Raw genomic sequence first — 15,332 nt, 5'->3', positions numbered from 1 at the left:
CGGTCGCCATCATGGCGTCTGCTACGCGCGTCTCACGGAGTCTGCTCTTCTGGCGCAGCGCTCGCTTAGAGCAGTTTTTTTTTACAGTTTCTTCTAATTCTTCATTCGCGTACTTTCGTGACTGATGCCAGGAGACGTACGTTTGAAGAAGACGACCCGTCGTGCGCACGGGAAGCGAAAGCGTCGACCGCCTATCCCAAAGTCGCGTGGTGCGACTTCGGGCCGCTCGACTCCGCCGGATGAGAATCGTTCGCCGCCTCGTATTGCCTCGCCTGCCCCATCGCCTGACCAACCACCTCCGGAATTCATACCTGGTCCAAGCACATCTTGCCGGCTTGACACGAGGTATTACACGGTGGAGGAGATCGCTGCGCGTACGGAACAACACGCGGACGAGGTCAAGCGCGGAATGGAGACCAAGTCAGCAACGCAACGGAAATTCGACCTCCTTGAAGTGGATTTGGCGCACTCAGAGGAAGAATCCGGCACAGATTTTGTCTTAGTGGATTTTGCAATGCTGAAGGACCTTTTTGCGCACGTCAGGTGCGGCAAGTGCGGGCTGGCGGCGCCGGATTTGAGGAAGGCTGACCGGCAGTACGGCCTCGCCGTGAAGCTCGACGTGACGTGCTTGGCTTGTGAACACCGTGTGGAACGTTTTTCCTCACCAAGGACCGAAGATCTGGCAATATCACTCCTTTTGAAGTGAATATGAGGGCTTTGAAAAGCATTCAAAGCATCGGGAAGGGGGTGACTGCTCTGTCAGATTTTTGTGCTGGTATGAACTTGTCCCACTGAGGCCTGCACCACAAGACATTCCAAGCGCACTTGAGGAAAGTGGTTCAGGTTTGCGAGGACACTGCAGCAGCCTCTGAAGCTGATAGTGTGCGTGCCGTCAAGGACTTGTACTCGGACCTTGGTCAGCCGCCAAACAACATAGATGTGATGTTTGATGGCACGTGGATGACAAGGGGACGGTCGTCACACATTGGAGTGGGCTGCATCATTGAAGTGTAGACCGGCTTGGTGATTGATCATGTAGTCCTCTCTAACTTTTGCTTAGGTTGCGCCATTGGACCCAAAGCTTCAGATGAGGGCTACGAAGATTGGCTGGCAGAGCACGAGTGCGAGCGAAACATTGACCGTGGTGCAGGACGCATGGAGGTAGATGCAGCCCTGATAATGTTCAAGCGCTCGCTCTCCAAGAATGGGCTGCGGTACACAACTGTGATGTCCGATGGAGATAGCCGCACCATGCACGGCTTGAAGGAAGAAGGAGTCTATGGGTTTATCCCCATAGGCCAAGAAAGTTTGCCTTTCGACTACATTTATTTTCCCCAAAAGGCTCTTTTGAGGGCAGTGTCCCACCCCTGTATCCTCTCAAACTTCCAGCATAAAAACCGCGAATGAAATAGCCTCACCAAAGAACAAAAAAAGGGGGGCACCTAAAGCAAGTTTCACCCTCACACTTTTGCCGTACCCAAAATTCTGGGTACCACAGTGCGCTGTAATAGATAATGGCACTTTACGAAGGACTGTTCCAGTTTTCACGACACCAGCAAGACACCACCAGATTTCACAACGCTAGCAAAATGCCAACCGATTCGAAGTCGATAAATTTTGCTAAATTCCTGATGGGGTCCATTACTTGGCCTTTTGTATCTCCAGTTCTAGTTGACATTTTTGGAATCCAAAGACAGATTTGAAAATGGGAAGAACATGTCTTTGTTACTGGGAAATTTTGAAGCTACACTACTGACGGTTCATCTCATAACACATGGCCAAACTTCAAATGCAGTTTTCTCAGTTTCATATTTTTGGTCACTTCCCTCAGCCTTACGCAGCTTTTTGGAAACTTCTTTTTGCTTCATAAGGTCAATCTTGGTACCATTTTTTTCAGTACAGCCTGAGGCAGCCGATGGCATTCTTAGTTTTTCTGTTTAGGCTACGCATAAAGAATGACTTGCAGTTATTTCGATGAGCCAAAATATAGAATACTGCCATCTTTTGTACTTACATATTTTTTTAGGATGCCGTGACTTTAGAGAAAAACGAAGAATCATCGGGTATGGGAACTCTCTGGCTATCCATTCATGTAATTAAAATCTACAAAATGCAATGGGAAAGTTCATTAAAGCTGCGTAACAAATTACCTAATTGCGGTTTAGACTTTGTATGATAACTTTTGAACTAACAGCACCAGCTCAAATATAATTGCTTATTTGAAATCTACAGAGAAAAGCACATCCGTGTGCAAATTTTCACAAGTCTCTACCCATAAATAAAAAAGTTAGTTTTAAGACCCTCGTCCCCCCTTAAACGGGGAGGCTACCCTTGAAGACCAAGTTTTTGTTTCTTGAGATATCTGAATTAAATTTTCAGGGTATTTTTATAGCATCAACATTAGAAAAAGTGCTAAGTTTCACTGAGCTATGGAGGTTCTCAAGTTATAAGGGTATACACTTAAATCTCGTTCTAGCGAATCGGTTTATAACGAAATAACGGATATAATGAAATAGTTGCAATTCCTCTTGAAACTCACCATAGAAGCCCATGTGTTTAAAACTGCATTTTAATGAACAAAAAATTTGCTGATCAAGGGATAAAACGAACAATTTTTGTCCCAAACTGCAATAACCACCGGCTTTGCGAAAAACATATCGATTTGTTAAAAAAGCGCGGCCCCATTTTTTGCATCTGATGCGCATTTTAAACCTCCCGCGGCAGTGCCGCCTCATCCGGCGACGCTCCAAGCCAAGCCAAGCTCTTAATGACGGTCTGTTGCACACGGCACGCTGCGCTGCTTCTCTCGCTTGCTTTGTTCATGCACGCGCGGGAAGCAGCAGCCGTAGCAGTGTTGGCGTAGGACGCTCCGCCAGTTCGCTTTCTACATCCAGTTGCGTGGCGTGTTTCACAAGCGACAGCAGCAGTGGATGTAAGCGTAAACACAAAGTTATCGCTCTCGACCAAAAGGCAGCCATAGTTCGAGCGGTAGCAGCAGGGACTAAGAAAACGCAAGTGGCCAAGGACTTCGGAATCGCGCCGAGCACCCTCTCCACCATTCTCAGCAGCAAGGAAGCCATCACGGGCGCTGTCGCACGCGGCGTTAAAGGTAGCCAGAAGAAGTTGCGGTCTCCTGCTTTTGAAGCCATCGAAGAGGCTCTCTTCAAATGGTTTTTTGATGCAAGGGCGTCGAATTTGCCCGTGAGTGGGGCACTCCTCCAGAGAAAAGCTATCGACTTCGCTTGTATTTTGGGCTGCGACAACTTTGTTGCAAGCGACGGATGGCTACAGCGATTTAAGGAATGCTGCGATATCGTCGGCAGAGTCGTAATGGGCGAGTCCCGATCCATCGATGGAGAGACGGCAACGGCATGGGTGCAAACCAACGTTGGACCCGTCGTTTGGAAGTACGGGGAACAAAACGTGTTCAACGCTGACGAGACAGCGCTCTTTTACCAAATGTTGCCGTAGAGGACTCTGTCCTTAAAGGGAGAGCTGTGTCATGGTGGAAAACACTGCAAAGTCCGCGTCAGTGTGCTCCTGTACACGAACATGGATGGGTCGGAGAGGACCCTCCTTTGGTGATAGGGAAAAGCACATCGCTGCGGCGCTTTAAAGGGGCACTGACACAAAAAATTTGCATCTTTTTTTTTTTTTTTTTTTTTTTTTTTTTTTGCGATAAGTAGCTAGTGACCTACTTATAACCTGTAGAAACCTCATGTGCTTCAGCGTGCGACGGTTGTTTAATTAGAGGCATTTTCAATGCGGCCAGTAGCAGTTTCGGTTTCAGCGAGTGCCGCGAAACGATGGGTTTTGTGTGAACAAAGCTGACCACGTGACCGTCGGAGGGATATCACAGAGCAGAGCCGCCGTAGCACTGTCGAATCCGCATCGACGGCAGTACTGATCTCATGAGGCGCTTAATTAAAAAGCGACCGTGGATGTGACGCAGGCGCTGCGAGTGCAAATGCTACCGCGGCTAAAGAACGACGCACGACGCTCGAGACGGTGGGTGGCAAGACGCGCGCTGGGACTCCCGCAGCCGGCCGGTCTGCCTACAGGTCCGCCTACAGATGTGTTCGGCTTAGCACTGCGGCGGATATTCGAGGGCCGCTCTTGTAAGCGGTGCAGATGACAATTTTTAATGCAACCCGCCATCGCATCATTAACTCCTTTCTCATGTAAGCCACCATGGTCGAGACTTGGGGACAATTTCGTGCAGCGGTAACAAGCTATCACTCGAGCTACCTGCGCCGGCCTGGGCCACTTAGCGGCCGTGGCCACCGCCTGCACAGCGACCGTGTGGCTAGCTCAGTGAGCTTTTCGTGCCTCCGGCGCGTTTTCGCAACCAATGGTAATAAACAGTAATAGAAACAGAGTGCCTGGAATCGCTGTAGAACTTTGGTCGCGGCCAGCTGCCCGATTAGCTGACGAAATCACGGCGCCTCCACCGCCAACGATCGGGTCGTTCGTTCTCGAGAGCAGAGCTCCGCCCTCCGGCCCTCCGATTGGAGCGGCGAGCCGGGCGAGCCGGCGAAAAACGCCGGTAGTGCGGAAGTGGCAAACACAAACTCGTGACGTGTTTGGATGTTGTTTATTTACAATTGCGCGTGGTCCTCTGCTGGCTGCTCAATTGCGTTTCGCACACTTCAAAATTGATTTTAAATATGTTCTAGGCTGTATTCGCCGCTGATATTTTGCAGACGGTGTATATGTGTTCCCACCAATCTATCTCCGAAGTTATCTCGCCTTCAAAATTTTGTGTCAGTGCCCCTTTAAGGGAAAGAGGCGACTTCAACTCCAGTACCTTGCTAACAGGAAGGCCTGGATAACATGGGACGTTTTTGCGGGGTGGCTGCGTGACTGGGACGAGAAGTTGAAGAGGCAGAATCATAAGATATGCCTTTTCTTAGATAACTGTTCGGCCCATCACACAGGTGTGGCGCTTGAAAACATCAAACTTCGGTTCTTGCCACCCAACTGCACAGCGGTGATACAGCTTCTCGATCAAGGCGTCATCATGTCCTTGAAGGCTGGTTATAGAAAGCGGGTTATAGACCGGCTCCTTCTAAACATGCACCTGAAACGCGACACCAAGATCGATTTGTACATGGCGATGGAAATGCTCACGTAGCATGGATGAGCGTCACTGCCAGCACCATCGCCAACTGTTTTCGCCGTGCATTTGCTGCCAGTGAAAGCAGTTGTGACAGCGCCGAGTCAGCTGACCGAGTTGGCGCCCCCGATGACACTTCTGCATCGAACGAAGCTGTGGCGTCGTGGAGCACACTCATTGATTCTGGTGTCGTGCATGGAGGCGAAACCTTCTGCAACTACGTGAGCATGAATTCCGACGTTGTGGCCACGGAGGAACCAGCAGACAGTGACTACGTGTTTGGCGCTGCTCGGCCTCAAGAAGGAAGTGATGACGAGTGTGTCGAGGACGACGACTCTCCACCCTGTGCGGACGACGTGCCGACATCTTCCCAGGCGCTGGACGCGGTGGATCTGCTGCGCCGCTACTTCGGCGGGCATGAAGACGGCGAAGACGGCCGCGACATAGCTGATGCTGCGGAGAGGGCGTCCTTCGGTTAAGGGGGGACACTGGTCTTGAGGACCGAAAATTTGCCAAAAAATCTATTTTCTGTATTAATTTTATTTGCAATCTACAGGTCCCGAAGAATGTACCTGCAAAATATCATAGCTGTATCATAAGTATTCACAAAGCTGTTGCCCTTTGAAGTCGCCTAAATGACCATTTTTGCCTATGTTTGCAAACTTCGTGCCCTGTTTTCTCAGAATCAATTTTTTTCCCACATGGTCAGCTGTCGGGTACAATATCTTGGGATGTACTGGTTCGATTTACATCATTTTTTCTGCATTCGAAAGCTTATGAATTGAACAGTGCAATAAAATCACAAAAGTACAGAATTTCTTTTTGCTGGCACAAGATTTTATGCAGTTAGTTTTACAAAAACATTGTAAATTGATGACCCGACATTTACGAATTTTACAGCGTTCGCAGAAACCATGCTAAAATTACTGCAGTGGTATAGTTGCACTCCCTGGTCCTTCTAGGGCACAAAGGGATAAAAGCTATTTGAGTATTTCATAGGTATATAATGAAAAAATTGCCCGAAACAGAGTGACATAACATGTTGCACAACTCTAAACTTACACCCCATAGACGAAAACTGACTGCATATTTGTGCTCAGGTTGTGAAATACACTCAATGCGTAAATCTCAAGCACATAGGTTAAAAAATAACAAAAATGTCCTCAAGACCAGTGTTCCCCCTTAAGGAAGATGAATCAGCGCAGCATAACGGATTTTTTCACGCCATCTACGTAAAAGGGTACATGGTATGCGGCGAGTAAATAAAAATCAGTTTCTGCGTGTCTGATTCCAGTTTTTTGCTGTTTTCCGTGCAGCACTTTACTGCGGCCGCGACCGCTACGGTGCATCGTCGGTGACCTACCTTTGTCTACATGCTGTCGCGTATGGTAATCAGTATTACAATTAGTCAGTGGCTATAACAGGGTGTCTACCAACCGGGAAAACCGGGAATTCTCAGGGATTTTAAATAGTCTGGAAAAAATCAGGGAAAACTCAGGGAATTTGACAAATTTGTGCTTCTATCAGGGAAAATTAGCTGTAATAAAACACGGTAATGCTGGCTCGAGTAACAGAGCGAGTCGAAAGCGTACAGTTTCCCCGCGCTGTCTCTGATGGCGCCATCTGATGCAGAGAATGCGCTTCGTGCGGATCGCAAGAGAGCTATTCGACCGCTTCGACGACCCCCCGACCCTGCCTCCCCACTCCGCGTACGTTGCGCGCCGCGACAACCGCGATAGCTTTTTGCAGCAGCTACAGGTGAAGGGGGATGCGGTAAGTGTGCTAATCCGCCTCGGCCGCCGGGGGTGCCGGCGTGGCGCATTGCTCCCCCATTCTCTCCGCGCAGTAGCATGCAGTAGCTTCAACACCTGGTGCCATCTACTGCGGTTTCTAGTAAGTTGACACGTGAATTTGGCGTAATAAAAAAAAAAATTTTCCTTCATTTTAAAAGTTAAAAGTTTGCAGTTGTGTTATAAATACGTCTTAAATATCGAATATATACATTGTACCCTGTTTCAAGAGCTGATTTTTAACTGCAAGCCGGCACTATATTTCGCTGCGTAGGAAGACACTGTGCGTGTTTTGGCTCCGTACCTTTCGCTGCGCGCCAAACGAATTTGACGCGGAGTGTACGCAGTGTAGGTGCGGTGGTTGTGATTTCGAACGTGAATCCCAAATCAACTCTCTGCGCTTGTCCTGTGCAACGCGTTGATGTGACAAGTATGACGACTTTTAAGTGCACTTTCGTCCAAGACTGGACGAATCCGGAACACTGCCAGTTTGCAGCCTGGGTTAGGCCCGTTGAAAGTAACACGAACGCGGCCTACTGTGTGCTGTGCAGAAAACAGTTTTCGCTCAGCAACATGGGAAGAAGAGCTTTGACAAGTCACGCGGAAAGTAAGAAGCACCGACTTGCTGCGACCGGAGCCGCAACACCCTCTGTAACTTCGTTTTTCACTACGCCGGCAAGGAAGCCGGCGGCGGCAATTGTGCAAGCCGGGCCAGTGGCGTCAAGTTCTGTGCCGCCATCATTTGCTTCAACTGCAGCTACAGACATCCAACCCGAGCGTGCAGCAAAGGATATCTTTCAGCGTGACATAGAGGTCATAAATGCTGAGGTGATGTGGTGTCTGAACGCTGTTATGACGCACACGTCATACCGTGCTGCCGCGGCATCGGCTTCTCTTTTCCCTTTGATGTTCCCGTCGTCAGCTACAGCCAAGAAAGTGCAGCTTGGCAAAGACAAGGTGGGATATACAGTTGTCTATGGTCTTGCGCCGTTCTTTAAAGAGATCCTCGTGTCGGAAGTGAGCCAAGCCTCGCACCTTGTCGTGGCGTTTGACGAGTCGTTAAGGGGGGACACTGGTCTTAAAACAATTTCTTTTAATTTTCAAGTGAACTCTGTGAAACTTGTCAGTCTTGCTGCTTTTTTCCCACTGATTTCAAATATGCCAGTATTTTTTCAGTTGGTCAATTAGTTCCCAAGATAATTAGAGATAATTAGCCATTTTTGCCCATGCAATTAACAAAACAGTGTTGCTCACAAAACTGTAATCTTTATATTTTCCATTACTATGAACCCTGCTGAATGCAATCTTGGAAACAGTTTTTTGATGCATCGCTTGGAACTAATTTTACAGCTCATTAAACTTCGGTGTTTGAAATGGGCACTGAAAATGGTTCCTTGCCACTGGTGCTACCGAAGTTTAATGAGTCGTAAAATTAGTTCCAAGCGGTGCATCAAAAAACTGTTTCCAAGATTGCATTCAGCAGGGTTCATAGTAATGGAAAATATAAAGATTACAGTTTTGTGAGCAACACTGTTTTGTTAATTGTTGGGGCAAAATGGCTAATTATCTCTAATTATCTTGGTAACTAATTGACCAACTGAAAAAATACTGGCATATTTGAAATCAGTGGGAAAAAAGCAGCAAGACTGACAAGTTTCACAGAGTTTACTTGAAAATAAAAGAAGTTGTTTTAAGACCAGTTGTTTTAAGACAAGCGAAAGTTGCACAAAAGGAGCAAATGGACGTGTTGGTTCGCTTTTGGTCGGAGGCAGAGGAGTGCGTGAAAACGCGCTACCTGACGTCATGCTTTCTTGGTCGCACGCGGGCCGATGAATTGGTGTCCGCATTTAAAAGTGCCACAGATGGACTCTCACGGTCCAAAATTCTTCAGATATCAATGGACGGGCCAAACGTAAACATGAAATTTCTTCGTGAGATCAAGCAAGAACTCTGCGATTCCAGTGACAGCCCCCAGATTCTCGAAGTTGGAAGCTGCGGCCTTCATGTTGTGAATGGTGCGTTCAAAACCGGACACGCGGCAACAGGGTGGCAACTCGTAGAATTTCTCCGGGCTATCTACAATTTGTTCAAATGCGTACCCGCCCGACGTGCTGAATACGCACGCATCACCGAGAGCAACATCTACCCTTTGAAGTTTTGTGCTGTGCGGTGGCTTGAAAACATGCGTGTAATTTCGAGGGCTCTTGAGGTTCTGCCGTATCTAAAGGCCTACGTTGAGTCGTGTCGAAACGAGAACAAGCGACCGACTAGTGTCAGCTACGGCGTGGTCGAAACAGCCATCCGTGACCCCCTGCTGCCTGCGAAGCTAACCTTTATGCTTAGTGTCGCGGAAGAACTCCAGCCGTTCCTGGCTCAGTTCCAGACTGATTCGCCGATGTTTCCATTTCTTGGAACAGCGTTGGAAAATCTTCTGCGATTGTTAATGAGTAGAATAGTAAAGAAAGAAGTAATGATGGCAGCGGACAGCCCACTGAAGTTGGTAAAGGTGGACATGGACCAACCTGCGAACATTCTTGGAACGCCCAAGATTGACCTTGGCTTTGCGACGAGGAATGCACTTCGAAAGGCCCCAAAACTTTCAGATTTGACTGTCCGTGCATTCAGAAAGGACTGCGCCACTTTTGTGAAGAACTGCGCCAAAAAAGATCGTAGAAAGGTCACCATTGAAGTTTAAACTGACGAGGGGATCGTCGTGTCTGGATCCCGCGTGCGCGCTGATTCCCGAGCTTGGGGAAAGGCGTTTAAGTGAGGCACTCGAAGTTTTAACAGAACATCAATGGATGACCGGAGCAGAAGCAGATCGCACTTTGCGGTCCTACAAGCATGTGTGCTCTTTAGCCTCTACGCAGGCAGCGTTGAAATGTTTTGACCGAAGCACGCATCGGCTGGACGCCCTTTGGGCAGGTGTCTGTGGCTCAAACAATGAACTGTTCACTTTCGCCAAGATAATTCTCTCTCTTTCGCACGGAAATGCGTCTGTTGAGCGGGGATTTTCCATCAACAAGGACTGCCTTGTCGAAAATCAGAAGGAACAATCTCTGGTCGCCCAGCGAATTGTCTTCGACGCCGTGTCGTCGGCTGGAGGAGTTGCCAGTGTACCGTTGACGAAGAGGATGCTTCAAATGGTGCGTGGGGCGAACGCGCGATGGAAGGAAGAGCTGGAGAGGACGAGAAAAGAAAGAGCCGATGCATTGAGGAATCAACGGGAAAGGAAACGTGCGGCCACCGCTTTGAAGGAGCTTGAGCTCAAGAAGCAGAAAGTGTTGGCTGATGCCGAGATGAAGGTGTCCCTGATCCAAACCGAAATAAACTCTTTAAAGCAGTGAAATTTTGCTTTTTTTTGCGTTGTTTTTTAATGAAATAAACATTACTTGTTACCATTCAAACTGTATTATGTCTTTTCTTATTTTATAACATGCTTATTAGAGTGTGACAGCATCTGGCGACATGGTGTCGGCCTGCCTTGCCCTAAAACGAAGTTCTGTGTCACTCAGGGAATTTAGCAAAATCACTCAGGGAAAACCTGGAAAACTCAGGGAATTTGAAAATGTCAACTTGGTAGACACCCTGTATAACGAACTAATGGTTATAACGAAAAAAATTCGCGCCTGTTTGACTTCGTTATAACGAGATTTAAGTGTACCACAGTGGTTTGTATGGGTTTCTAATCCCAGTCCTGGAGAATTAGCCAAGCGTGCTACGACTATGAAATTCATTATGATTACAGTAAAACCTCGTTACAAGAGGCACCCAAGGAATCTGGGAAATGTGTCTCTAGTGTATCCAAGGTCTCTTATATGTGATGTTGCTAACATGGCAAACATAGGAAAACTTTATTCAAATGTCTCTTATAACCATATGTCTCTTGTCACACTGTCTCTTGTAACAAGGTTTTACTGTATTTCTGAATAAGTACCCCAGGGCAAGACAGTTTTTTTTCGAAATTTTTCACCAGAAAAAGTTTAGCACAGCACTAAAATTAGCGTTGCTGATCAAACATGCAAACATGATTTTGTTTTGATTTTTTACAAAATCAAGAGGCAAAAATTTTGGAAAAAAACGGGCTTGTCTTGCCCTCAGAAATTTATAAAGGAACAGAATAAAGAAAACAGGATGTAAATCTGGCAACCAAATCTTGAGATATCACTGGGACAAGCACTCACAAAAGGGAAAAAGCTCGTTTTGAGAAAACGGCCTTCAAAGTTTGTGTACACATTTTCAGTTCTGAAAGGACCCCGCAGCATAGCTAGAGATGTCTTTGTGCACTGTTGCATCCGGGAAGGCCGACCAGAGCCGAGCTCCGTCGCCTCCGACATGCGTGTGGTAGCGTGGTTTGAAGCGAGCGGCCAGCCTATGTTGCAGCCGGGAAGTAGTCCAGAAGCCGTAGGCTAACGTAACTGTTTACTTCATAGCGAGAGATGAGCTGAAGCCAAAGAACAATGCTCTGACGGGCGAGGTGTTACAGTACAGGATTCAAGCAGAGTGACAGCATTAATTCACTGCTTGGGGGGGGGTCTTATTTATACCCAAAGCGCCAACGGTCGAAACAAGCATTCCCTCTAGATTGTGCACCCGACACTAACGGCACAGACATACAACGCTCTTTCCAGAGTTCGTGCGCAGTCGGTAGTAGCGGCGCACGCCGAGTCCGAGAGCGGGGAGAGAGGAGGTCTCCGCAACAGCTTCTGCGTCCTTGGGACAAGTCTCCGCGTGTTGCGTCGGCCGCCATCGAAGTTTGATCGCGCCGATAACAAGGCACCTGATCCAGGCCTGTCACAGCTTGAATTGTCGGCCGACAATTGTTTGAATTGTCGGCTGCAAGCGTGAGTCACTGACAAAGGGGGCCTGCTTGAAAGGCGCATCTAGTGGAGGCTTCGCCGACCAGCCGAGGAGTGTTGAAGCAAAGCCCAGCGGCGGGCTGATTCGTAACAGCACTGTCTTCCTCCTCTGTCGCTTTTCCATCTTCTCCTGCTTTTGTTTGCTGGCCTTGTTCATGCGCAGGGCGTCTTTTTCAGCAGCTCACTGGAGGGCTAAATGGCCTGGTGTGATGAGCCCCACAAACGCAGATATTTCTCAAGTGGCCCTTTAGCAGCCCGCATTGCACCTCACCACGGCTTCATGCAGTGCTGTCTCAACAGCAGTCAATGAAGCATGCTGCTCTATGGGCATCAGGGACCAAAGGACTACTTGCATTTGCACTAAGCTTAACTTCCCACCTTCACCTGTATCGATGACAGGTACAGGGTAGGGCTCCATGGCTTGGAACTTCCTCTGGGTCGCTGGCATAGCACCAAGTTCGTTTTGAACAGCAGCACGTTGCCTGTTCGCTGCCTTGACCTCCTCGTGTGTCAGGAAATGTGTCTCCAAGTGAACTGTGCGTGACACGTTCCCGCTTGACGAGGTTGATGCGAGACCGGAGATGGAGTCCGCGTTCGGCGAGGTGGATGCGCTCGAGATGTCGGACACACTCGCAGCATCAAAGTCTTGCACAGACAGGGCAGGAGATGAGTCGTTGGAAGCGCCGATACAATCGTTAGCGATGCTCTGGGTCACCTTCTTGGCCGTGCGAACAAGCTTCATGGAGTGCTTCCGCACACCGAACACGTGTAGCGTCCTGAACTTCACTCTGCACATTGTGTCTGATCACGTACCCGATCTGGCAGGCTACTCCAAACTATTGAAGCGCGTCAGCAATCATAAGGATAGCAAAGAACTAAGTAGAATGAGCGGTCAAGCGAACGAAAAGGTGGTAAACAGTGAGGCAGAACAACAAAGGAGCGGCAAAAAGCAGACAATGGCGCAAGGAATCTGGTGGAGCGGCGCAGGTTGCCAGCCGGGGAGAAGCGCACGTCATCACGCGCAGCAGCAAATAGCATTCGCACGTCGGCTCGCTCGCCCGAGCAGCGCGCGCACGATCCAATCGCAGCTTCGCACGCAGGACACGGGAAACTCGAAAGCGCTGCAAGTCCCCCAATCACAAGCGAATCAAGCCTGGGCCACACCTCAGCCGCTAGCACTAATGGCGGGAAAGGAAAGCGCAAGGATCTACAGACAAAACAACATTAAAATGGTGGCTCTACTGAAAGCGGCAAGGCAGCTGCATTCGTGCGAAGTTGGGGTCCGTTTCGCATTTGCTTGCCTCTCGGAAGATGCCGCGTCTGATTATATATTAGTTTTTTTACATTTTTATGATGAATTAGAAGCTGATAATTTCAGAAAAGGTTGTTTATGACATATACAACCCAAATACATGGTTTTCCAGGAATCGCTTATTTCAAGATTTTTCGTTTTTCAAATTCGCGTCCCCCCTTAATTAAAGAGGCCATGCAGACAAAATACAAGTTTAAGTTTGTTTTATTTGAACGATTAAGTGTTTTATAGTGCCCCAGCACTTTTATGGCAGCAAATGCTTTATTCACTGAGAAATTAATTAATTTAAGCCATAATTTTGATTCTCCCGCTGAATCGTGTATGTCTGCGATTACGCATCCATGACAAATACTGAAGTGAGCGTAATCACGCGAGTATGTGGCTGCAGAGAACAGCGGAACGCCTTGTCATTTCTCCTAGATGGTGCCACCATACTGCTTGGGGCCGCTGTCCACCCTCACTTTGTTTTTGTCTGGATTTGTGGCTGGATAATGTCTGTTACGGTTGATAGTACTTGTTTCCTGAAACATTGGGTATGCTTGATAAACAGAGTCACAGAAGACAACGTCGCCTATGCTAGTTGTCCCGTGTAAGCTCAACGCGCTGGGCGGCTGTGCAGCTGTAACCGGCATAGTGCACGCAGTACGCACTGGTGCTTCTGTACTAACATATGCATTCGTAAGTTCCATTTTCCCCACCATTCTTACTCGTTCTGCAACCTTAAATAGCTCGTTCTGCAACCTTATAACCCGTTTAGTTAGATTTTGCCGCGCACAGGGGTGAGACAGCTGCGCATTTTGCGCACTTTTGATAAAAATTTGCTTTCCTGCGCCAGGCTGCTCCAAAAGCTTGAAAATTGCAAAAATTGCACCAAGCTGCTCCAAAACAGTCTGAGGGCCAAGTATTTTAATGCTCCCGCCAGTTTCAGTGGGGAAAAATGCTTACTGACGGCATAATTTTCCAGCACCCCCAAGGTGATCCTGTTTTTTGTAAAGGTTTAATTGATTGATCATTCAATAAAAAAATTCGCATAAAATTGTCCCCAAGATGGTTTTTTCGAAGGTCACCATGTCGGGTTGCACATGTTACCTATATTCTGTAAGTTTTTTAAAGTTTTCCCATGGAAAACTTAAAATTGCAAAGTCCTGGAGAAAAAATACATGTGTACTCGGGCGACAAACTACTGGTGAAAATTGATAAAAACAGCAATTTTTGGAGCGCCGTATCTCCAGAACGACATTACTGGGCGTCTTGGTGTGGTGAATATTGGAAAACATGGCTGTGGGGCAGAGCAGTTGCTCGTGGTTCAGGCAGAGTGCTCTTCCCCGATTTCTACTGTGGTTTTAGATGCGAATGCATCTCATTCACCCGCCTTGTCCCTGCATCCGGCGTCGGCGTCGTTGGCGTCCGCCCCTCCCCCATTCTCCTCGCTGCGCGAGCTGCGCTCTCCGCCGCTCACCCCCTCTCCTCTCCGATAGCGAACACTCTCTCGCGAGGGGCATTGGATTGGATTGGATTGGCTTGGATTGGATTGGATTAAAGTGGATTGTGTTGCGTCATAGCCGCGGCAGGCGCACTGGTATAGTGCCTGGAATATATTGGCTAGTGTGCGGAGCGCGCGCATTCTCTACGGGAGAGGGTGGCTCCGCCGGCGATGACTGCGCACAGAGGCCGCAAGGGGCGCTGCTCGGCGAGAGGGTGCATGAAAGCCGCCAAGCTCCTCTGTCGCGGCGGCGTATTCGGCAGCCCACGCTTTGGTCGGCGGCGTGTAAGCACTGCCGAAGTTAACAGGTAGTCCTTTTTGAGAAACTGTTCGCCCATCCTTACTGTAAATAAGCTACCAATTGCCTGGCTATTTTGTGATTTCATCCAAAAACCCAAATTTAAGCTCTCTTAAGGCAGTATATGGTATATGCCGACTGAGCGGGAAATTTAATTTGCATGGTTTATTAATAAAATATTCTGAACCTGCGGGGAGCTAAATCTATTAGAAAAAGTGGCGCTTTCAGGAAATGAGATGGATACCGAACATCACAAAAATATTTTAATAATAAAACATAGTTCACTGTTAAACAGGTAACAGATTTACATTTTTGCAGGCACTATATATATTTATAACAGAAAAAGACACATTCCTATTGCATGCGGCTCTTTTCCTCTTAAATGACTAAATAAATACACAAAATTTTCTATACCTTACGCGCGTTTCGACGAAATCCAACCTTGAAATCGGGCATGTGTACGTATTAGCATGC

The 15,332-nt window shown here is 48.0% G+C and overlaps 2 protein-coding genes across 3 annotated transcripts in view; both read left to right on the top strand.

The window, feature by feature from the left end:
* Window positions 1-15,332, top strand: part of LOC144142455 (uncharacterized) — a 180,974-nt gene that overhangs the window by 135,643 nt on the left and 29,999 nt on the right. The window lies entirely within an intron of this gene.
* Window positions 8,720-9,720, top strand: LOC144142422 (uncharacterized). The gene has a single exon (XM_077673929.1). It carries the CDS (start codon window positions 8,804-8,806, stop codon window positions 9,599-9,601), a length of 798 nt encoding a protein of 265 aa, XP_077530055.1. The 5' UTR covers window positions 8,720-8,803; the 3' UTR covers window positions 9,602-9,720.

This window comes from Haemaphysalis longicornis, unplaced genomic scaffold (assembly GCF_048455015.1).
Source record: "Haemaphysalis longicornis isolate Haplotype H1 unplaced genomic scaffold, Haemaphysalis longicornis Haplotype H1 scaffold_1, whole genome shotgun sequence".
Taxonomy (NCBI): Eukaryota; Metazoa; Arthropoda; class Arachnida; order Ixodida; family Ixodidae; genus Haemaphysalis; species Haemaphysalis longicornis.
The sequence above is the reverse complement of the archived record's forward strand: the minus strand, read 5'-3'. Positions and strand labels throughout refer to the sequence as shown.